Source organism: Syngnathus floridae, chromosome 4, assembly GCF_059516105.1.
Source record: "Syngnathus floridae isolate MCC-2025c chromosome 4, RoL_Sflo_1.0, whole genome shotgun sequence".
Lineage (NCBI taxonomy): Eukaryota > Metazoa > Chordata > Actinopteri > Syngnathiformes > Syngnathidae > Syngnathus > Syngnathus floridae.
In genome coordinates, this window is record NC_142416.1 from 14,176,108 (window position 1) to 14,200,336 (window position 24,229).

General features: G+C 38.9%; 2 protein-coding genes across 5 annotated transcripts in view; one reads left to right on the forward strand and one right to left on the reverse strand.

The window, feature by feature from the left end:
- ctnna2 (catenin (cadherin-associated protein), alpha 2) overlaps nucleotides 1-24,229 on the reverse strand; it is a 186,107-nt gene that overhangs the window by 54,306 nt on the left and 107,572 nt on the right. For all 4 annotated transcript variants that reach the window (XM_088373553.1, XM_088373555.1, XM_088373554.1 and 1 more), the window contains one exon: nucleotides 6,943-7,023. In XM_088373553.1, the coding sequence (XP_088229679.1) occupies nucleotides 6,943-7,023 (81 nt within the window). The remainder of the gene's footprint in view (nucleotides 1-6,942; nucleotides 7,024-24,229) is intronic.
- lrrtm1 (leucine rich repeat transmembrane neuronal 1) lies at nucleotides 19,113-23,840 on the forward strand. Its single transcript, XM_088374451.1, has one exon. It carries the CDS (start codon nucleotides 20,302-20,304, stop codon nucleotides 21,877-21,879), a length of 1,578 nt encoding a protein of 525 aa, XP_088230577.1. The 5' UTR covers nucleotides 19,113-20,301; the 3' UTR covers nucleotides 21,880-23,840.

Below are 24,229 nucleotides of genomic sequence, written 5' to 3' on the forward strand. Positions count from 1 at the left end.
GGATGGGCTTACTCATATAAAGACACACAAGAAAAGAAAAAACCAAAACCAGGAGTTTGCTTCACACATATATACAGTGCATATTATATACTCAATCGTGAGTGACAAATGTATTGATTTATTTTAGGCATTTTAAATAATTGTTTGTAATGGTTACGGAAAATGTAATTTTACATCATACTTGAACTTTGACTCCATGGGTATGTGTTGTATAGCCCACTACTATATTTAATGATGTTTTTCACAACTGTCATGGTGACACGGTAAATAAAATGCAGAGACACATAATTATTTTCACCATTTTAGTAACTATGGTATCGATCGAACTGTATCAGTATCATCCACACACCAGTAAGTTGTCATTAACTGACAAAGAAATGGACATAGTTTGCCTTTCTGTGCTCTACCAAATGACAAAATGACTAAACCACAAACATCTTATTACAGGGGCCTTAAAACATTTGCAAGAAACTGTCTAATAAGCATTACGATGAGAACTGGTCATTGGGAAATATAGAGCTGAGTTCGAGTAAACATGATTATGGTGATAAGATAATACAAAAAAATTGCATGTCACCTAGAAAAATTAAAAACGTGTTTATTTTAATCTCACAGGGGGGTAGACAACAAAGTAGAAGGTCTTTAAAACAAGATAATCCGTCATTAGGACCTCTGGTGAGACTAGATTAAGGTTCCTCTAGTGGACATGACATGGCTGCTCAAGCTGTAAACAACCTGAAGCCAATGTAATGTACTATCTAAGCACCACTTTATCAAGAATGGTATAATCCCGGATCAGTGATTTAAAGAGCCGCAATGCCAGGTACAGAACATGATGGTTTATATTCTTTGGCTCATTGGAATGGTGAATGTTGCGTATGTTTCACTGCATCACTGCGGTTGTGCATCATTGCTATCCAGTTATCTGGCGGTAGAGATGTGAAATGAGGGCAGATATAAATCTCACATTTGCTGCACAATCTCTACACCATTTTTGCAGAAGGCAAAGGTGCGGCATTATTATTTTGGGATTTAGGGCGGAAAATGTGCAATATCCCCTGTTTTCCCCCCCTGCTTTTAGCTTGCCAGTCCTATTATTGCAATAAATGTACAAAATAGATCAGTTTTAGCTGTAACCAATTCTGAGTAATAAATTACATGCTTGACACAGGAATTATTTCGGGCATTAGATTTCATACTTTTACAATCGCTGTTCACACCAAATTCTAGTTTTGCAGCATACTCAGGGACGATTAAATGTAACATCAGGGATCCTTTAAATTGTATGAAGAATAAGTGGATAATTAACTCATTCTAGCAAAAATACATTCGCAACACAATGCTTGTGAAAATTGGAAATCCAGTAGAGGTATTGAAAACCAACCTTCATGAGGCAGAAGGCTGAAGAGAAAGTTCAGTCTTTGTGCTCGGGTCGACGCTACAATTACTTGCTGGCAAGCTACCCTCTAACTTTCAAGTGGACTTGTTCAATGAGCCTGGATGATTAAGTTTAATTATTTTCAAGAGTGGTTCTACAACAGTAATGTGTGATTTAGACAGATTCAACTCAACAAACACAAAGCCAGGCCTGGCTATCAGAGGACATTTGGGGCCAGCAAAATAACCACAATAACATCTTGGGCATGTTCTGAATGTGAGATACCTTGTCCGCCTATCTCTAAATCAGACATCTGGTCTTATATGTCTTGTGTATGCTGCAGCTTTCAAGAAGCAACACAAAGCTAAGGTTAATCATGAGATCACACATGTTGTAAAGGTGGAAGAAACTAACAAATATTGACAATATTTTTGAAGGACATCAGCAAAGTATGTAGCATATTGACAAGTGATCCTTGAGATCTGAAGATGGAAGAAACTTTTTGCTGAAAAGAAACTGTGGAAAGAGAAAATATTATTCGTTATTATTGTAGTCAGTGAGATGTTTCTCAACATATATAGTTATAATTAATATTTTAATATTGATATTATTAATATGGCAATTACCAAAATAAGACATTTTGAGACGGAGAGCTTGGGGTCATTCAATTCAATTCCATCTTCAGGAAAGTAAAATTGACAAGTGAAGAAACACGGATATCAAGAGTTCTAACTGTTTACAGTTACACTTTGCTTTGTGTTGACTGTTCTTGTGATTCACAACACATCGTCGGATACCTTGGGGTCAGCACAGGAACAGTTCTTATTAAAATGTCAAAAGCAATCACAGCATGAAGGGCTGGAGTCACGGCTGAGAAGAAACAGCCTCAGCAAATCAAAAATCAAGTAATAACTCTCACAGAAGATATCTATCAGCGAGTTTGGCATGAAAGACGAGAAGAGAAAAAAATGTACTAAGGCTGAATAATTGATCACCGACAGTAATAAACATAGGCCGCGTTACCTCGCTGTCACGCGTCTGATCAAAACAATGGAAGGTGTATAGACAATAATTCACAGAATGGATTTCAGCCATTTAGAAGTTTATCATCCTCGGAAAAAAAGTACAAAACAAAGTCAAATGGAAGGTAGTGTAATGTACTGTCAGCACAATATGACAAGTACAACATACTTGGACAAGATATACTTGAGGGGTGAGGGGGCTTGCTTTTTTTCTTTGAACTTTTGACCAGTAGTAGCTCGTAGCCCCCACTGTAAAAAACAAACAAACTTCGAGAGAACAAAAAACCAAACAAAAAATCCACTAAATCTTGAATTTGTGGACTATGGCAGATGTTTTGCCTTAACTCTATAACCCATAACAATTAGGAACAGATGCACCAATCAACAAACTAATGGCAAAAATGGAAATGATTTCAACATCCCATTGAGGAGAGCAAGAAAAGGGAGCCAGACAACATGTGATGCTGTTGTGCCATGGGGAATTCTAGAATTAGCCATCAGTCAAATAGGGCCCACAGAGATGACTTGACAGATGCATTCATTACACACAGAATCATAAGAACTAAAACACATGGCTCATTTCAAACAACGTATCCAGCTTGTTTGCTAAATGCATACAAATTAAAGCAGCACTCCATTTTGAATCCTCACTCTTTTCCATTCTACAAATGTGCCCTTGTCCATACATGCGGCCGGAGATATCACACACACCCGTTTCACCTCGAGGAGCATAACTTGCCCTCCTGTGCACTTGCATTTATGATTACAGTTGCAGTTTGGAATGCAAAATCAAAGTTCAGGCTTAAAAAGTGACTTATATTAGTTGTATATTTTGCTACACCGCCAACAGCAGTCCAAGCTAAGTCATCAACTCTTCCTGACTGCAAATCTCTCACCAGCCCTGACAGCTTAAAATATTCTAGCACATCACATTTTAGTATTTAGGTGAAATATCATACTTGCAAAGTGTGAACTTCAAGTGTTTACTTTAACGCAGTGCATACAAATATAATACAGAAACTTGGGAAGGGCATACGTACTATTCGAGTAGACTAGTGAGAACTATATTGATTGTATGATCATTGCATCACTTCAGTCAAATGAGGCAAACACTGTGTGCACTGCTACCAACAGAATCATTGATGATTCAGTATCAACAAGTTCCCAAACTGAAGAAAACCAAATAACCTCAGTAAAAGGAAATTGAAGCCACATTACATTAGACCTCCTCTGAGCAGCATCATTTTGCTCAGTACAACACTGGCACTGAAAGGGACATTAAGAACAACCAATGAGGGGTTATCTCATCACAATTACATTTAAATTACGATTAAGATTAAATTAAAGTTTTAATCATCATGCAATCTTATAAGTATAATTTATATTCAACAAACTGGATGAGTTGAGGCCCAATGCAGCTGACTTTGGGCAAGCTGTGGCGTACACCCAGCACAAACATTTTATGAATAATATTCAAAAAATAAAATGTAACTGATTCAATTTACAAGTGTACAAGGACTGTAAAGACAACTTCACTTCATTTTCACTAAATGTTCATTATTTTTGTCCTCTAAGAAGTACAAACAAATACCACGGTGGATGTGCTAAGTGCAGCATATGTGCTGGCCTTGAACGTCTACAATATTGAGCAAAATAAGAAAAATAATTGCCAACATTCTTTTCTAGTGCTCAAAGGTATGTTTTCATGTAAATTTGAGAATGGTAGGATAAAAGAGCGAGTTAAACTTTGTTATTAAAATACAATACAATACATATTTATACAGGGTTTGGATATCTAAATGGATAAATGGATCAGTCCATCCATCCAATCTCAAATTTATTATTTTTTCTTGCAGGTGCCAGACGGAATTCTCATACCTACAAAGTCATCAATTTCAGGAGACCCCTTTAAACGGCATTCAATATTTGTTCAACTGTGACCCTTGCATTGACAAATAGAGCAAGCCACTTTCAAGAAAAAAAGTGTTTCCAGCAGGTTTGTTCTTATTAGAGTGGCAGATGAGCAGGAGCTTATCCAAGATGACTTTGGGCTGGAGGTACCCTTTGGATTGTTTGCCAGTATTCCATCTTGCTGCCATGTTTGGAAATGTATGAAGCTATATTTCATTCTGAAGACACGTATTTGGCAGCGGAGCCTACAAGGTTGACGTGCATAGTCTACAGTGGGGTAACAAAATGCTTAGTATTCTTTTGTATTCACCACTGAACACCAGATAACATAATGCTGCACATTGCTGGTGTCATAAGGCATGTTTGCTCCAGCCCGCTTTCATTTTACGAATGCAAACTGTCATTTATGCTTGTCTCCTCATTAATTGATCCCGCCTTTTAACAAAAGCGGCAGAAAGGCTTGAAATGCCCATACAGCAGGTGTGCTCCTCCCCAATAAAAGGGCCCTTTACTTCGGAGAGGCAAAATGACACCTGATGTGGTGTATTACAATATCAAAGCGCTTTGTAATGCCTATATGGATGCTTTGCACCCATTCTGTCAAGTCAACTCTGGAGTCAATGGAACATCCTCTTTAAAATGAGTACCACCTGCCAGCTAGTCAGACAGCCTCATCAAATGCCCCCCATGGGAGGAAGGGAGTTATAGTTTCCCATCTGGAATAATTCCCTGGTCTTCAAAAGTTGCAGAGGACAAGGTCGCAACTCTTCTGTGCAAGTAGAGAGAATCTAGCATGACACCAAAGTTTGGTTCAGGAGCAAACTGTAAATGTCTGTGAAGGGGAAGGGGGAACCTTGACGTTCAGTTCAAATATGAAGTGACCTTTTCTCAAAGAAGCATTTTTGAATAGAATTTCTCCAAAGAAAACATGTGCAGTGAGTTTGCGGTTCTCCATTATAAGGACTGTGGATTTGTTCACGATGGTAAATCATGACATCCTGTGTTCCTTTCCTGTGTCATTTTCACATTTGTCTTCATTTTCCCTATTCATAATGATCGACATTCATTTCAGGGTAAAATCAGAGTAATCCGAATTTTGAATGTGCGCTCCAAATTTTCTTTGCGAAAAACTTCACCTACAAACAAGCTGAAATGTTCAAAAAAATATATTTTGTACACCATCTTTTTTGTGGTACTACTTCAACTCAGCATTGAGTCAGTATCTCATTTTCTTCTGCGTGTTTAACACAATACTTTTTCCTCCTTTTTTCTGTCACTGTATAAATGGCACTGGATGGGGGGACAAATTATTCCTCCCGCCAATACTGAGTCGTATCAGAGGCCGGAATGACTAAGCAACTTGATGCCCGGAGGGTGACTGCATGAGCCTAACTGGATAGATCAGCAACCACTGTGACACAATCTTTAGTGTTGGTCCGGACCAGAATTGGTGCTGTGAAAACGGCCCTATTAATGGATCTGGTGACTGCCCGGATTTAGAGTGGCATGCAATGCATGGCATGAGTGTATCTGCTGTTCAAATGCTCTCCTTTCTCTTTGTCTTGGCTTGCATCACATATACAAAGTGTGTCTTACCCTTTCAATAATGAAAAATACATGGTTTATTTTTCTTTTCTATTTTTCCCATGTTGAAAACAATGTAAAAGAAATATGTTGAAATTTGTTTTTTTTCATATGCTTTTGTAATTACAGTAGTTAACTATTTTTTTATGGCAATTGAAAATGTAAAGGATTAATTTTACATTGTCTCAATGTTTTGAGATGGCATAGGTCTGGGCGATTAAAGTGCAAAGAGGCGATTAAGTAGTTTACAAAGGCACAGTCAGTTTTCTGACTCCTCTGGCAACTATTTTCTACAAAGCAAGCAGCCAATTTTCGATAAGAAAAACACAACATGAGCAGAATCGTTTTTGACATTGTTTTGCATATGACAACAAAAGGAGCTCGGTGAAACAAAATTGCAGAATCAATCGCGCTGAGCGTTGGCAAAGAGGTGGTGCCCATTTAAATGTTGCAAAGGCGGAGACTTATCGACATGATGGGATCTTTTAAAATGCGTATGTGCTAACGGGCCGTCAATAGTTTTCGAAGGTTAACCTTCCTGCACAACTCATAAGAGAGCTGGAGGAAATGTGACGTTATACTTTGACCAGCAGTTTGATTTATTTCATTGTTGAACATTTTAAATGTTCATTTATTTTCTTAATTGCATGTATGAAATTTGCAGTGAGTGAGTTTATTTTCATTAATCCATGCTCATGTTTTTAATCTGACAAGAAAAAATTGAGTTAGTGCTGAATAATAATGGATCAGATTATCATGAAAATAATTTTAATTCTCAAATTATTTTGAATAAAAAGTCACATATGTGTGACTTATGATCAACTTGAAGCCATTGAAAGCAAAGTAACACGATATGTTGTACGATATGTATCTCTGGTAGGGCAACTAAAGATACTGGCTATAAATACAAATATTTGTCTCTGCATATTTTTGCAAAAAATTCATAACAAATGACTGAGAAGTTTTAAAATGTTGACCAATGATCAAACTTATTTCAGCAATTTTGCAGGAAAAATAGCTGTCAAGTATCAAGTAAATAACACAAACCTGCCGACGTAAGTCTCTGGTTTTCTTGGTCATCTTGTCAATAGCTGAGTTGAGTGGATCTCCTTTCTCTTTTCTGCCAGTCTGTAAAATAATAATCACAAAACAACAACAACATGAATGCAGGGTTATTGTTTTAAACATTTCATCTAAGCATATGTTCAGTGCAGAGCATTTTGAAAATGCAGTTCATCAAGGAACTCCTTCTGACTTGTCAATTCTGCGTGACACACGAGTCCATTTTCAATGTTACCTAGCAACTGTACCTATCTGGCAAAATTCAATTTGGCTGTTGTCAGTTCCCCCAAGGATAGCTTCCTCGCATTGCCAATTGTTGCTTGTGGCTTGAAGATGGAGCGTGCGACTACATGTGCAGACGATTCCCCACAAGTTTGTGAGTGAATGAATAATCTAAGGAAATGTATGAAAGTGTCAGGGAATATTGCAAGATGTATATAAGTATAGCCACAATATTAATACTATTCTGAATGTAGGCTATACAAAGAGAGGATGATCTCCATAATATTAACTGTTGTCATGAAAATATTTGCATGCATCCGCAACGTGCTCCTTCTTGATTCTCAAGTTTAAATAAAATTTAAAAAAAGAAAAGTTTTTCTGACCTACAAATATCAAACGTGATGGACGAGTTCTTATTTACTACAGGTAAGAATATACAAATCCCCTAACTGTGATGGTGAACAAATCTGAAATCTGAAACTGATTTTAATTCTAACTTTTCTCTACCTCTATTTTTAAAAGATTTGCATCAAATTCATGAATTTCTCAGTTCAGTTAAAAGGGTACTGAGATGACCAACAGAATAATCTTAAATAAAAACACACACACATACATACACACACACTCTGATCTTCTGACAAAGCAATACCAGCATACAAAATTAGTTGTGTTGTTGCTAGGCAACAATCCTAGCAAGGAGGCGAGCACAAGCTCATAAGGCTTTGCAGGGACTTGTATGCCTCCTAGCATCGTCCATTGATGAATTAGCTCTAGAAGCATCAAGTGCAACTGCAGTAAAGAAATAATTTGTCTCTTACATCGCCCGAGACAAAGCCATCTTGAACAAATCTATTGCAGAATTAGTGACAAAACCACAAGATCCTATCTTAGATACTCTGCATCTGGATTTATTATGTTATTGCGACATATTACGGCTCATTGACTGAAACGGGAAAGAAACTTAATTGGGTATTCAGTGCTTGGCCTCGATGTGCTTCAAACTCATACAAGTAGCTACATATGTGAATTCATAGTTGAGCTCGTCTATTCCAAAGCAAAGGACATGACATTAGTCACTGTGCTGCTGCTTAAAAAGAATAATGTATTTTTGGCACCAGTGGGACAAAGAGGATTGAATAAAAATGTCTTGTATTGTATGAAGATGTTTTGCACAAAAAAATTAAATAAATCATAATTATAATAATAATAAAAAAAGAAGCTTAACAGGAACATCTCTGAGGACACTTTGTATTCACACAATTTAATGCATAATCAACAACCTTAATTGAATTGGGAAAATGTGAAAAGAGCCAGTCTGTATATATTATCACTGTTGGGAGCATTACTGCATCCAACTGCTAAACAATCGCTTTTACTAAATGTCCCACACAATTTCTTAAAATTGTGAACAATTCCATCTGAGTAAAGAAGATTAACATATCAAAGTACTGCTTGCCAAAGGGAACATACACTACCTGCCCCTTGTTATGTCAGCATCCTCCTGGCATTTAGAAGGCATGTGAAGTTCTTATAATTGCCTAAAGTCTCATTTTACATCTTTGTGATCATTACAGCATTGTGAGGAATGGGAAGATGTGGTTGTCATATTTGGTAGAAAATATGAAACAAGCAATTAAAAACACTACGCATGAATTTCCCCATCACAAATATTATAAACAAGGCAGATCAAAATGGTGAATCATAGGTTACTCAATGCGTCACACTGGCTCGGTCTGAAGGATACGTACACCAGTTTTGGCTGACACGCATATGTGCATGACAAATAAAGTGGAATAGACAAACAGACTCCCCATGTTATGTTCATTTATGCGTCTACATTTTTATCTGCGTTGGCATTCCTCCACTGCCATTCAGGTGTCTGTCCCCTGTAAGCAAATGTGCTATTACAAACTTGACACCACAGTTGGCTGTTGATTCTATTGTCTCCCATGCAGTGACACTGATTGAATCGTTCTGGACTACCACATAATGAAATGTTAATTTTCTTCTCAGTTAACACATGCCCAAATGATGTTTCTCTGCCCCTTTTCTTAACTGCCAACATTCTTTATCCCAACACGTATGTAGTCTCCCATGAAGAGCATCCCTGACATTTCCTAGAAATAAGCAAGTGTGTAGAGACATTTGAAAACATATGTGCAAGCTGCTGAAAAGGTTGATGGACCGGGCAATGTTTGTTTTACTGAACTAATACAAACACAAATTTCAGTAAAGTTGTGATGTTTTATAAAATAAAAATAAAAAAAAGTAGGATCATTATGATAAATCCATAAATTCCCCTTTTTTTCCATTTTTTCAACTTTTTGGGAATGTGTCGCATGCATCAATTAAAAAAAAAAGAGAAAATCGCAAAAAACAGCAATATAACACTATAGTACATGTTGAAAAAAATCATTGTATTCCATTTTTTACTTACATTTTACATAAGGTCTCAACTTAAACTAGAATCAAAACCTATGTCACTACATTACTCTGTGGTACATTTTATTTTGCACACATCTGTCCACATTCCAACAGAAAAACTTGTGTTGTCTGGCATCATTACTCATTGAAATCATCCATCCACTACTTATCCTCATCGGCAACTTCTGTCAACTGGAGCCTAACCAACTGACGAATGGGCAAGCAGCTAGGAACAACCTGGACCCGTTGCCAACCAATCACAGGGCACATATAGACAAACAACTCACACATTATACACACACTGAAAAGCATGTGTACTCCAATTTTGTTGAAAACAGCAAGAACGCCAGTTTGTTGTTGTTTTTTCGCGTTGTAAAAAAAATCTGAAGTCATGCTTTACATTAGAGAGCAAGAATGACAATCATGCCCAAATAAGAGCATTTACAGCGTGAAAAAGAAACAGGTGATCAATATTTATTTGAGCGTACTCAATAATGGTCTCCACAACTCTATGCTTACAAATTATTGCAATATAAAGTGACAACGGCAGAGAAACAATAAAACACAGGACGGGCGGGATGAATCTGGTAGCTCATCGGCAATAACATGGCAAATCAAAGAAATGGGCAGTTAAATCAGAGGGAAAGCAGTAAGACAGGTGGGGGAGGACAAGGGGTATTTTGTCTCATTGTCTCCTAAGATCAATGTGTTAAATGATATCAATTCCGGCTCGTTGTCAATTCAATTAGGCAGGAGTGAGAGGTACAATTACCGTCCAATGTGGTTACACCGTCTGTGGAACACTTTAAAAACAAGCCGAGCTGATAACGAGGGGGTGAGGAAGTGTTTGTGTGAGCCTGGGGTGGCGTTTGATAATAGTGCTAACATGTTGGTCAGGTTACCAGTAGATAATAGGGAGCTAGATGCTCATTAAGATACGCCAAGCTCCCTCGACTGCAGCACCATGGATGGGTCTGTTTTGACTTGTTCTCATTAAGTGGACATTAAGGGCACAGCGGTGGATCAGCTAGTTTGATTACAGGGCAGTGCAAAACAATGCAATGGGTGCTTGTTATTGTTTTGCCATTTCATATGTTGAAAAACACGGGGACGTTGAATTCCATACAAGTCACCTCAAATTCTCTGGAATAATATGTGTTAAATATATACTACAGATATTAAAGCTGACATAAATATTGTTAACCTTAAATAAGTAGATGAAGAGAAGAATCAGACACAACAACCCATATGTGGAATAATTCTTTATATCGCGTGAGTTGTTGTGACAGTTTTTTTTAGTCCACTAACATGCATTTGTATTGCCGAAGAGTTCAACAGATGCAGTGAACTCAGCCTCATGTGTTGCTTATCCAATGATTTGCAACCTTTTTTTTCCTGCTCTCTTTTACATGATGGCCTAAAGTATCTACAACGGTGCTGCTTGGGACTTGAATACTGCTGTCACTTAGAGTTAATGCAGTTGGGAATGGCATCGCTTGAGGTGGCTCCAGAGTGCCTTCTGGTACTTGCGTATGTTTAATGGCTGATGCCTGTTTGCTTACTCCTCTCATTACACAGTCTCGTGTTTAGACTCCGGGGCTGTCGTTGGCTATTAGCATCTTTACGGTCAAGCGGGGTATTGGTGTAGAGATGCATGAAGTTTAGCAGCATGTTCATTGCATGTTTGAAATCATAGTTTAGGGAACGATAGTATAGGTGGGTATACAGTACAGTTCTGGGTCTGCAATGTAAGAAATGACCATCCTTCAGCCCTAGAAATGATATTTGATTTATTTTTATTTTTTTGACATGTCAAATGTTGTTTCAGGTGCATTCCTGAATCAGGAGTGTTAATCATTTTAATTTAAAAGGTAAACTGTTGAGCTGACAGCAAGTAAAATAATCTGCAAGTACCTCATTGTGATGATTTTACGATATATGTAGTAATAAAAACATGCACACATGCACTGAACTACTTATTTACGTATGTTGACATATTAAAAAAGGCAAGTATTTCTTCATAAGTTCATGCTGATAACGACAACATACCGAAAGATTTCATTGTACCTTTAACTAATGGTCTCACTTGAAAAGGTGCTTAACAGTCTTCATCTTAAAGAGTTTTTTTTGGGGGGGTAGCCATCTTTTGAACATTATGGTGTTTCTAAGAATCTATTCTGCTTTTGATGTGATTGAGAAACATGGAGTACAGCCCTTCGCTATTATGAGTAAATTTCAGCATGTCTTTGCAACCCACAGAACACTTCTCGAGACACTCTATGGAGAGGCCACCACTTACATTACGAATGCTGGAAAATTGCATGGATGGATATATATATATATATATATATATATATATATATATATATATAGTGCAGGTACGTTCCATTAAAAAAAACATCCAAACACAAAGAAAGGGAAACGTTAAAGTGTACTGGAAGAGAGGCAAGGGTTTTAAGTGTATATGTTCAAGAGTATAAGGAGGAATGGAGGGAATGCTCGGTTATCAGTGCAAAAGTAGAGGATGAATTAGAAAAAAAGAAAAGTCTTGTCCTGCAGCAGCAGCATGGCCAGCGAGAGCGTCGCTGCTTGCAGTCTCCCTGAACTGAATAGCAAGTAGTTTGCGAGGGAGGGACTGCAGGAAGAGGAGACATGTGGGGTAGAGGGAGGGGGATGCTGGGAATAGGGTGGAGAGGGTGAGAAAATGAGAGTGGTGTGATATCTATGAGAGCAGAACTGTGGTAAAGAGAAAAAGAGTCAATGGGGTGAGAAGATGGTCCGAGTATCATTGATGTACTTTTGTTACACTGCAGAGAAAAAGAAAGGCTATTTATCACACGCTTTGTCTAGGCTCGTGCACGCACTTTTGGGGGTGGAAGGACTTGCATTTTATTTCATTTTAAGGAAGTGCTGTTTTAGTTTCAAGTGAAGAGTCATGGAAGACGGATAAAGCAAGGAATCAGTCAATCCAATTTTAGGATTTGTTCTTAATGCTAGGACAGACTAAAGCCCATTTCATCACAATTCTCTCTTCCTTCAGTTGCGTCACTCCAATCTCGCTGAACAGTGGATCAGAGCAAACAAGGGACATGAAGTGAGGGATTTTTTTTTGAAGACAGGCAGGGGCACAAGAAGGTATTAGTAGTGACGTTTTGGTAGCAGAGGGTCAGAAACCTTAATAACTGATCTATTATTGTCTGTTGACTCGTGATCTCTGGACTCCTCAAATATTGCTGTTCACTGGCTTTTCTGACTCCAAACTTAAAATAGCACAATCAAGCTATGGGAGAAAATGAGGCACATTTTGTGCCTAATAAATTATTTGTGGTATTCATGAAGCATGCAGCCAAGACGTGAACTGAAAATGTTCAGTGCTGAAATAAATTATGTGTTGTGGATAAACAACAAAAGCAAAAAAAAAAAAGTAATATATTCCTTGGAATCTTCAAAGTCATCAACAGACTGTTCCATGACACTGGTCAATTTTAAACTGATTCTAATTATAAAATGTTGCTAAAGGACATTTGGAATAACCAGTTCCAGAGTTAAACTGTCACCATCATATTGTACAGACAAGCAACATTTTAACCTTTAAGTTAACCACTGTTATTAAACAATGACAGTTAATTAATTACTCAGCCATTTATGAACTGTGGCATTTGGCATGCAAGATGCCAACAGTGTCAAACGTAAAAATAATGCTGAGAGTAAGAAATGAGGACATAAAATAGAACTACAAACTAATAGAAATAGAAACTTAGTTCACCCCTGATGCCAATTTGCCTGTTGGTTTCTTTGCACTCACCGTTCTAAACTGTCAAAACGAGCTCACAGTTTGAGCTCTTAACCAAACTGTGTCAAGTGTACAATTTTAAGCAAGTGCAGCTCCACTAACCTGAACCGAGTGACAGGAAAACAAGCTTTTCAGACACACTTCAGTTCCATTACATTTCTCCAACATGTCACCTCCCGAAAAATATGTAATGCTATCATAAAAAAAAAAAAGAACAGGCTTCTGTATAACACCAGTACGTGTTTTTTTTTCACTTCACAACATCGTGCAAAAAGAAATTGTGCATACTCAAGCATTCAAAGTAAAGGTGATGGTTGTCGGGGATCATGTAGGCTTCGGGAAAATATGTATTTCTGTAAGCCGGTATAATGACGAGTCAAGCTGCTCATACTGGTGGGCGATGAGATGAGGTGGCTCTAATCAGGGATTATTTAGGGAAATCATCCTCGAGTCAAGCAGCCACCAATATGTTATCAAACAGAAACATGCAAATTACAACAAGATGACATTGCGTATACGGTGGCCAACACGGAGACGGACATCGTGTGCGAAAATGGCAACATACTTGAATCCTGAGTGCTCTTTCTTTAATGATACAAGGCGCATGTTCCTCAAAGCCTAATGCAGTGGAATTATCATGCCCAACGCCGTTCTAATATCTATCCTTTGTCCACCTACAAAAAGCCAATTTGCTATTGATGACATCAAGTAAGGGCGAACCAAAAATATAATGGCCACCTGTGAGGCAGACTCAGCGCATGGAACTCATTTACTGTATCACCATTCCCTGGGGTGAGTTCGGAAATTCACTCTGACGCCTCAACAGCACTCAGAGTAGGTGTGTTCGGAGAGGAAGAGCGTGCGCCCTTCTATTCATTTCTGTAGGCTTTCTTGGTTCTACACCGATCAGCAGCTCGTGCTTGTACTGTTTGCATCTATACTGAGTCCCAAGTTGGAGTCCCCAGCGCACGCTCTGGCACACACTTTCTGAACGTTGAAAGTGAACGTTTGTTTTGGCAGTAATGTATCATGCAGTAGGTATTTTTCAATGCAAAACACGGGAATCTCTATCTTATTACTTAAAAATGCACTCCGACAATGGTCAAAGAGAGACTCCTCATATCCCAAAAACATTATGCAGATTACGACCTTGAAACTAGTGGGTGCCATTTATCAAACTGTTATGAAACAGTACAAATGCAGGCCTTCGGGAAGACATATGAATCAGTCTACATTTGAATTATTGACTACCAAACTAAATCAAAATGAACACTGATAGGATCACAAACTGACAAAGGCCGCACTGGTCTGCTCTGCTCAATCAGCTATTTGTGTGTGAAACGACAAAATATAATGTACCTCGTGACTATTAGCCTATTCAATGATGTGCCTGCTGCAGATAATTTTCCATAATCTACATAATTTAGTGGGTCTAGACATGCTTTGGCATGTAATGCGGCCACACAAAATGTCTGCAATGGCAGAACATACTTAATATTTACAAAATCTGCCATTCTTAACCAGACAGTGCTCATGCTGGGTCATGGACAAAGTCTTTAACACAGTCGGAGAAGCATTTATTGATTTGATTCTATGTTGCAGTCTATTCTGTTCTTATACAAGTCAGAAATCATACAAAACACAAGTACTTTTTTTTCAGGCAATGGATTGTTCCTTTTTAATGTTTGATGATGAAACAATTGCAAAATGTTAGATTCCGTGTGAGAAAGAGGGTGGAGTATGGTTCACACTATTTTCATCAAAGTGTGCCTCATATTGAACAAATCATTCTCATTGTATCCAAATGACCACAAAACATGACTTGGGCTGAGAATTTAGTTCAACATTCTTGCATATTCTGGTGTTTAAATGGGTTATTCGTATTTGAGAGGCCTCACACTATGAGGGGATAAGTCAAATGTTGAAACACTGAGCAAAAGGGAAGATATACGCACCCACTAGCACAAGGACAGCTTGTGGATTTTGTTCTCTTGTCAGAGGATTTACCTTCCATTGTCTACTGCCAGAGACAGCAGTCTGCTTTTTTAATCAAGGATGCAGTTTTGAATCCTAGTAGCTTCATGATGTGATAACAACTGTTTTTCATGGTTATCCACTGCTGCATAGGACAAAATCCATGGGATCTTGTCATGTAAACATTTTGACATTGCAAATGTAATATGTCAGCAAATGACTTTGGCTGGGCTGTAATATTACCTTGAGGTATGCTGTAATTTTTCTTTGGCTATTTTGAATCACATATTCTACAAATGCAGACGTGTTTGAGGTTGAAGGAACTAATTGAAAGTGCATTTTACATGTATTTTTAACATCCATTCATTCTCAACACTGCTCATCTTTGTGTAAGTACATTACAAATCAGTTACATTGTTTTGTTTTGACAACATTTTTTTGGACTATTGAAGTACCTCCATTAAATATAAATGCATGGCGCTGCTAATTTTACTTTGATGCTAACATTTTGATGGGGATTCAATTAAAAGATGGAGTCATTTCAAACTTTCAAGATGAAGGGTTTAGTGTGCTAAACATGAAACACAAGACATCCTTGAACTACGTATTCATCTGCCTCCATCCTATTCATAATCCAAGGCTTGGGGACTTGCCTCACACAAGGAACTCTAATTATTGAGAAGTGAAAATTTTCAAGAATTGCAGGATTTTACATCACAGACTCAAATCTGCTTTTCAACAGTGTATTGGATATGTGAATGCTTCTGTTCATGCTGAGGCAACGAGCCACAGCAGTCATGCAAAAAAAAAAAAAAAAAAATCAACAACAATAAAAAGACAATGCTTTTTTTAGATGGCAAAGTTAAAAAATAGCCTTGCTGGCTTCCGGGTGAATTTTTAGGTCACTGAAGAGCATAAAATAAAGTTTGTTGGCAGAAAAAGTAAAGTCACACACAGTGTTTGGTCATCTAGGAAGTCAGATGATAGAGTAAACCAAGCTTTAAATTCTACAATATAGAATAGCACCCTTAAGGCCATGTGGGCACCAACATGTTGCATCACATGACCTACGCATTGGGTCACACAGCACCTAATTCTAATTTTGTCTAATTCAGTATTGTAAAGTATTCCGGAGATTATGTTTTACTTCATGTGCCTCTGTCTATTATCTCTGGGGTGGCTGATGATGTCAGCTGGAACACATTACTCATACAATGATTTTTTTTTTTTTTTTTTTTTTAACAAATTGTAAGTAAACCTGGGTGATGACTCAATGCGTTCGATACTTGCTTTATCTTGACTGTACTTAGGACAAATGTGCTAACATGCCCACATTCAACAATCTGGCTAAAAATACTGGCAGGTGTAGAAGTCTGCTCTTGTTTTAGTTTGGAAATGATGTTTGACACTCAGAGTGTGACTGGTCTGTTTGTGACATGGCTAAATCACCGTCTGCTTCTTCTGTCTCTAGGGTATCACCTTGCCTTGGACATACCGCGGCAAGAAGCCATTCAAAAGGCCATCAAATCTCACTATTCATGCACACATTCCAGTAAGCAGGACCAATGAGTATTTAGCTGGGTGAACTCTCTGTGAACCTTCCGCTGAAAATTAATGTCTGCTTTTTCAAGAATGCAGTGTATATAAATATCACGCCTAATGCTTCTCAGAATAAACTATTGTTCTTCTTTTAATGGTACAAATATCTCATTGCTCAGTTTATTTCATGTGTGCGTCTGTCAATTTCTCAAAGTTATGTTGATGGTTCTATAAGATGTCTAGGTTCTGGAACACTGATGGTGCGTGCAGAGGCAAAATATGCATCACTGCATCAACTATCTTCCTCCTGTCAAAAAACCTCTTTAAAACTACTTGCATTGTCGCAACTGCAACACTAACCACTGTAAGTATACTTGTTAGTTAAGCACTGCAGTGCGTGTGACCAAATAGTGCATTGAACAGTTCGGAAGTTAGGATTTTAAATTGTAGCCAGTGAACCCACGACCTGGATGACTACAAGTGCTAGAGAAAATGAAAGGATGGATGTATTGCACTCTAATCCACAGATCCAGTCAGAAGATTGCCGCCTACTACACCATTATTTATAGAAAGATTGTGTAAATAATACAAGTTAAACACTATAGTGAATACACCGACTCGTGTCAGCCTTTTTTCCACTGCAAGAAACCTCAATCTGCTGAAGGTTGTGGTCCCTTGTGTACACACAACCATCTCATCCAACATCACTGACAGCCACACTTGTACAAATATCGCCACCACAATCCTTTCCCAGCAGCCCATCGACATTATCTCTGAAATGGATGGGCCAATTAGTCATCATCCACATTGTTTTGTTGGGCTCAACAGTCAAACTGATTCAATAAATGATTTCAATAATGGGCTTGTAATCATAGATGGAGATTTTAGGGGTGGGAGGGGGGGTTGGCTTGGGGTGGTGTTTATTTACGTGATCACTCAAATGCATTCAGCCTAACAATACACCACAACCTCAAAGTACAAGCTACCAGAATGAACAGGAGTTTGCAAAATATGGTATTTTCTTTCTGGTGTCTGTGTCCACTCATAGAGTATAGAAAAATTACAAAATGGTTTATGAGATTATTGTTGAAAGTCTGGGTTCGTGTATTGATATCCAACTACATTAAAAGTAGCAGAGAGAGACACATTATCCATTATATGACTCAAGTCTGACATGTTCTATTTAACGAATGACATGTCGCGCCGTCTCTAAGTAAAATGAACTCATTGAGCACAAAAGGTCAAGTGCGAAAAAACATACTGACACAAGCAATGGAAATCTTTGCAAAAGATCATCGCCTAATTAATCGGTGAATGACAACAAGCCAATGTGGGTGTCAAGAGAAGTCATCGGATGTCTGGAGAACAAGTATCTGGCTTTCTACTAATAATATTTGGCAACCTCTCAGATCTGTATGCAAAGTGGATAGCCTGGACCTAATTGACAATGACGGAAAGTGCAAGACGATGGGATTTGTTGATCAAGCAGACAATGCTTTATTATACTCTAGCTAGGAAACAAAAAAAAACAGTGTTTTGACCAACTCACTCAATTAAAAGATGATGCATACGTATGTAATATTATTAATAATAGTCTTTATATATTAACACCTGTGTGTCCTTATAATGAAGATACTAGGGAATGATTTTTTTTTTTTTTTTTATCCAGATTTCTATTCATCTGATCTATTCAATTACACTTGGAAATTGTTTGCTGGTAAAGGTGCTGAAGATAATTAAGACTTAACTTCCATTCACTGGATGAATGTTACTTCACAACTGTGAACTTATAAGCTGTTCCTTCACGGTGAGGTAAAAAAAAAGCAGACATTATTTGGCACAATATGAGATATATAGGAGACAGAGAGACAGACAGGGAGAGGGGGGGGAGAGAGAGAGAGAGAGAGAGAGAGAGAGAGAGAGAGAGAGAGACAGCGAGAGAGAGAGAGACAGCGATAGAGCGAGAGACAGAGAGAGCGAGAGAGAGAGAGCGAGAGAGAGAGAGAGAGAGGGAGAATGAATTTCATTTAAGTGCTTGGTTTAAACCCAGCTCATTTGGAAGATGTAAATGTATTGGGCAGCAAAAGAACGGCAAGGAGGTAAGAAGCGAGAGGAAGAAGAAGAGGAGGGGAACAGCATGACCAAGTGAATGAGCAATCAAAGCAGAGAGAAAGAGAGAGCGACAGAGGAGGAGATAGAAAGAGAGAGTGCCTGAGAGAGAGAGAGTGCCCAAGAGAGAGAGAGAGTGCGAGAGTGAGAGAGCCCTCGGATTTCTGAGTGGCTTACGACACTCAGTGAACAGTCTGTGTTTCTGCATGCACTGTCAGTGTACCGGTCTGCTGCGAGGGATTGCGCGCTCCTTTGCCTTCCATATTTACCACCCCTGCTTGCCTACCAGCACTAACCTTCAGCACCCTCTTCCAGTCGGCTGAAAAATCACCCGGAGAACAGGAAAGAGAGTGAAACCTGCATGCCGCTGGGGATGCAAGAGGTGGATGCTTTTTTTTCCCGTCTGTTTTTTTTTTTTTTTTTTTTTTTTTTACCGAGATGAGCAACTGACATGGAATATTGTCACGTGAGAAAAGAGTGAACCGGTTTCACCTCTTGATTGCATTTATTTATTTTCTCGCCAGCATCGATCACTGAAAGCATGATTAACCGCTTGGACGGATTTAAACCTTAGAAGTTAATGACTGTTTCCAGAGATGGGCGATAATATATATCCTGGCAGACCTGCCGAAACTTAAGCAAGCAGGGGAGGAGAAAAGAGAACGATATTTAAAAGAATGTACTCTCATGATCATTGCAGCAGGGGACTGCGGAGGAGCTGAGGAGACAGAGCTCATGCATGCAGACTGGGGAACTTGTGCTTTCTACCATCTCCCCACTTGGATTCCTTCTCTTTCTGTCTCTTTCACTTGAAGAGAACTAAGACATTGTAAGCCTGCCAAGGATCTGGTGTCCACTGAAAGGAGAGAAGGGAGGGGGTGATGGTGAATTTGTACCACAGTGGGGTCCTTTTTAGATCCACACATAATTAGTGTCGGGGCACAAAGCGAGACGCTGAATGGAGATTGTCAGCTTTTGGATAGGGGTGAGTAGGAATCTTCTCAGATAAGATCGATCCATGAGGACATTTTTTCATCTCTTCTCTCCACCCACCATTTGATCTGTATCATAAACCAAGAGACTTTATCTTTCGCATTCCGGACAAGGATTTTCTTAGCTGACTAAATGAGAAAACAACTAATCCTGTGTTAATCTTAAATACTTAGAAGGGGGGAGTAAACCGAATAAATAACTCAAATATGATGTGCTACATATGATGTGATAGGTGGACAAACAATATCCAGAGTGAATGGACATTTGCTTGGTAAAATCCCTGGATATTTATGCTGATGGATTTCCTTTTAATTGGACTGTATTTAAAGTGGCCAGTGAAGAAGCCCCCTGGGTTGATTCTGTTTTCATTGGGCATTTTTTTAAGAATGGTTCCCATGGCGGAGGGGGTTTGCCCCAGACTGTGCCGCTGCGACAGCAAGCTGCTGTACTGTGAGGGCTTGAACCTCACAGACATTCCCCAAAATTTGAGCAGCGCCATGGGCTTGTCCATGAGAGAGAACAACTTGACTGAACTACGTGAAGGACAACTGGCCGGCTTGTCGCAGCTCACCTGGCTCTACCTTGACCACAACAACATTGACATTGTCGAGGAGGCTGCGTTTGACAAGCTAAGGCGGGTCAAGGAATTAGACCTGAGCAGCAACCGGATTGAGACTCTGCCAAATGGTACCTTTAGGCCCCTCCCAAATTTGCGCATCCTGGACGTCTCCTACAACAGGCTGCAGGCCCTCGAGCCTGACTTGTTTCATGGCCTTCGAAAGCTCACCAATCTGCATTTGCGCTACAACGCTCTCAAATTTGTGCCAGTACGGATTTTCCAAGACTGCCGGAGCATGCAGTTTCTCGACTTGGGATACAACCAACTGCAAAGCCTGGCACGGAACTCCTTTGCCGGACTCTTCAAGTTGACAGAGTTGCATCTTGAGCACAACGAGCTGGTTAAAGTCAACCTTGCCCATTTCCCTCGCCTGATCTCATTGCGTACCCTGTATATGCACAACAATCGCGCAACCATTGTTGTCAACACCCTGGAATGGACATGGCATTTCTTGGATAAGATTGACTTGTCTGCCAATGAAATCGAGTACATAGAGCCACATGTTTTTGAGAGTGCGCCCAACCTCAAGGTGTTGATGCTAGACTCCAATCGGCTGACTTCTGTGAATCAGCGCATCTTGGATTCATGGTCCTCCCTGAACAGCATCACCCTGGGAGGGAATGACTGGGAGTGCGGCCGTAACGTTTGTGCCTTGGCCTCTTGGTTGAGTGCCTTTCGAGGGCAACGTGACAATTCACTGCTGTGTTCAAGCCCAGACACCGCACAAGGCGAGGATGTCTTGGATGCCGTCTATGCTTTTCAGCTCTGCGAAGATCCCCCACTGGAAGTTACGTCAGCGGGTCTGTATGCCTCCACAAGAGACCTGGTCCATGGTGGCTCTGTGTTCCTTGGCCCTTTTACACCCAACCCTTATGATGGTGAGGGCGGTGAAGTGGTCACCAGTTCTTTCACTGTCACAGTGGGACATGACGACCTGGAGAGTACCATGCAGATCCACAAGGTTGTGACTGGCACAATGGCACTCATCTTTTCCTTCCTCATCATTGTACTCATGTTGTATGTGTCATGGAAGTGCTTTCCAGCCGGAATAAGACAATTAAGGCAGTGCTTCAGCAGTCAGCGTCGCAAACAGAAGCAGAAGCAAAACATGCAGCAGATGGCTACGATTTCTACGCCGGAGTACTACGTTGACTATAAGCCGAACCATATTGAGGGAGCTCTGGTAATCATAAATGAATATGGCTCCTGTACTTGCCAACAGCAACCTTCTCGGGAATGCGAGGTGTGACCAGGGATTGACAGCACGTTGTCATCCTGACTGACTATCAGCTATTTTTTTTAATATGCTGGAAAGGAAGGATAAAATGTATATTTTGGCCACATTTTATGCAGCTTCTCACTGTGATATGGAATGAGTTTGCTTCATGCAGCTGATCATTTTGCTGTGGATTTCCTGCTGTCTCTTCACTGATTTGAGGGTACGGCGCAAAATGGGCTCCTGACTTTTGGAACTGTTGATGTACTCGCAACACTGACAGAAATATATTAGAAGCTGCGCACATTCTTTCTTTTTTTTTCCATGACTGATGGATATTTTAGCTTTAATGTGTCTCTCTACTACAGGACATGTAATTAAGCTGTGGACACACACAAACACACACACACACACACACACGAACACGCTACACGTACACACAAAAAAATATTTGTATTATGGTTAAGAATATTTGACCAGGGTCAAACAAAATATATTTAAGTTGGATTAAAACTGTAAAGAGTGTACAAATGTTAAAAGAAGCGCCACTGTGGATAAAGCTGATGAAGATACTTCTTTTGTAAACTAAAAAAAAAGCTTAAATAAATGAATTGCTATTCACAGTGAAATCATTTGTATGTGAGACGCTTATCAGAAAGGATGGATGACAACAATGCTGGGCAAGCAATACGTCTGAGTATCCTTCAACCAAAAAAAAAAACAACAACAGCAAAACTAGCTAACCAACTAGAAGATATGAAAGTGGCAGAGAGAGATTTGCTTCTCAAATGTAATGTCCATGATCTACATTTTACTCTATCTCTTTAAAGTCACGTGTGTTGCTTTATGTTTCACAAGCAGTGTGATTTGACCGTCTTTTGCTCTAAAATAACTTGATCAAGCCATTACATTCTGATCAGTTGGCACACTTCCATATAATATGTGTGCACCATACAAGTAAAGAAAGCAGAATGTCAAACATTTCAAAAATTTACGTCACTCCTCGTTTCTTACTTTTTTGGCTTTCCCGGTGATGTCACTAAATCAAGCACAGAGAGACCAACTACCATCTAAAGCGGACGTATTTATATTTCAAATGCGGATTTAAATCACTAAAATAGAGCAAGCCATCAGCTTCAAGGGAGACTTGAACATTCAATTATCTGTGTTTTCGTGTTATGTAAAATGTTTGTTGTACACATTTTCATGTGTATATACATATATAGGTATATATATACTTTTTTTGGTGTTGTGTACAGATGTTTTGTTTCCTGTCTTTTAACAAGAGCTGCTGTTTTTTGTGGGCGGAGGTGGGGACTGTAAAATGGAGCTGGAGGATGTCAGCGACTGCAGAAAGAGGGAACAGACTGCTCTCTAGTGTGCATATATTCACAGAGTGTTGATGCCTTTTGCCAATTGTACACGAGATTATGACTCAAATCCCACAGCAGTGGACGCATACGACTGCAATGAATTTTGTGGAGGAAAAAAAAAATGCAGCATCATTTTGTGTTATTTTGATATAAATTAAAATTATGTTTACAAAGTGTAATTCAGCAGGAATAAATAAAACAAAACAAAAAAACGTGTTCTCAGAATTCACTCAAGACAATGTTTCTAATAAAGGAGAAAGGCGACACATGAACTTTGGTTGAAATAGGGCCAATGGGAACACGGCAGTATCCAATCACTTTACTTTTACTAGGCTATGTAGCCATCATTGAATAGGTTGTCATACCCAAATGGGATTTATGGCCGAATTTTATGGTTTTCTGTGGATGGACAAAACTAAATTGCAAGCTATCAAAACTCATTGGACAAAATATAATTATTTACTTCCTGTACATACCTCATTCATATTAATATAAATAGCCACATTGTATATAATGTAAATAAGATAATTTTACTTTAATTCTTTATACTTTTGTAATGTTTATTGTTAGGATTTCTTTTTCTTCATACTTATTTGCACTGTAAAGGGAGCAGCTATCCAATTTCGTTATACAATTGCATTTTAAAATGACAATAAAGGGCAATCTATTCTATTCTATTCTATTCTAATAATAGTTGAAGGGATACTGTTACCATTGTCCTTCAATAATTGTCTGACATTATAAAGATTTCACAATGCGCCCGTACACAATGATTTATATCTAAAGGGAAGTCTTTTTCTGAACAATATGCATGTCCACATGCTATACATGAAGGCACCGGTACATGGCCTAAACAAATCATAACAATAATTGAAGGAAAAGGACTTGAGGAGAGTCATATCTAATGTTGAAAAAAATATTCAAACTTTTTAACCGACATCAATCGCTACTCATGTTGAGGGGGTGAACTATTCAACTTTGAGGTAATTTATCAGTGAACATGTATCAAG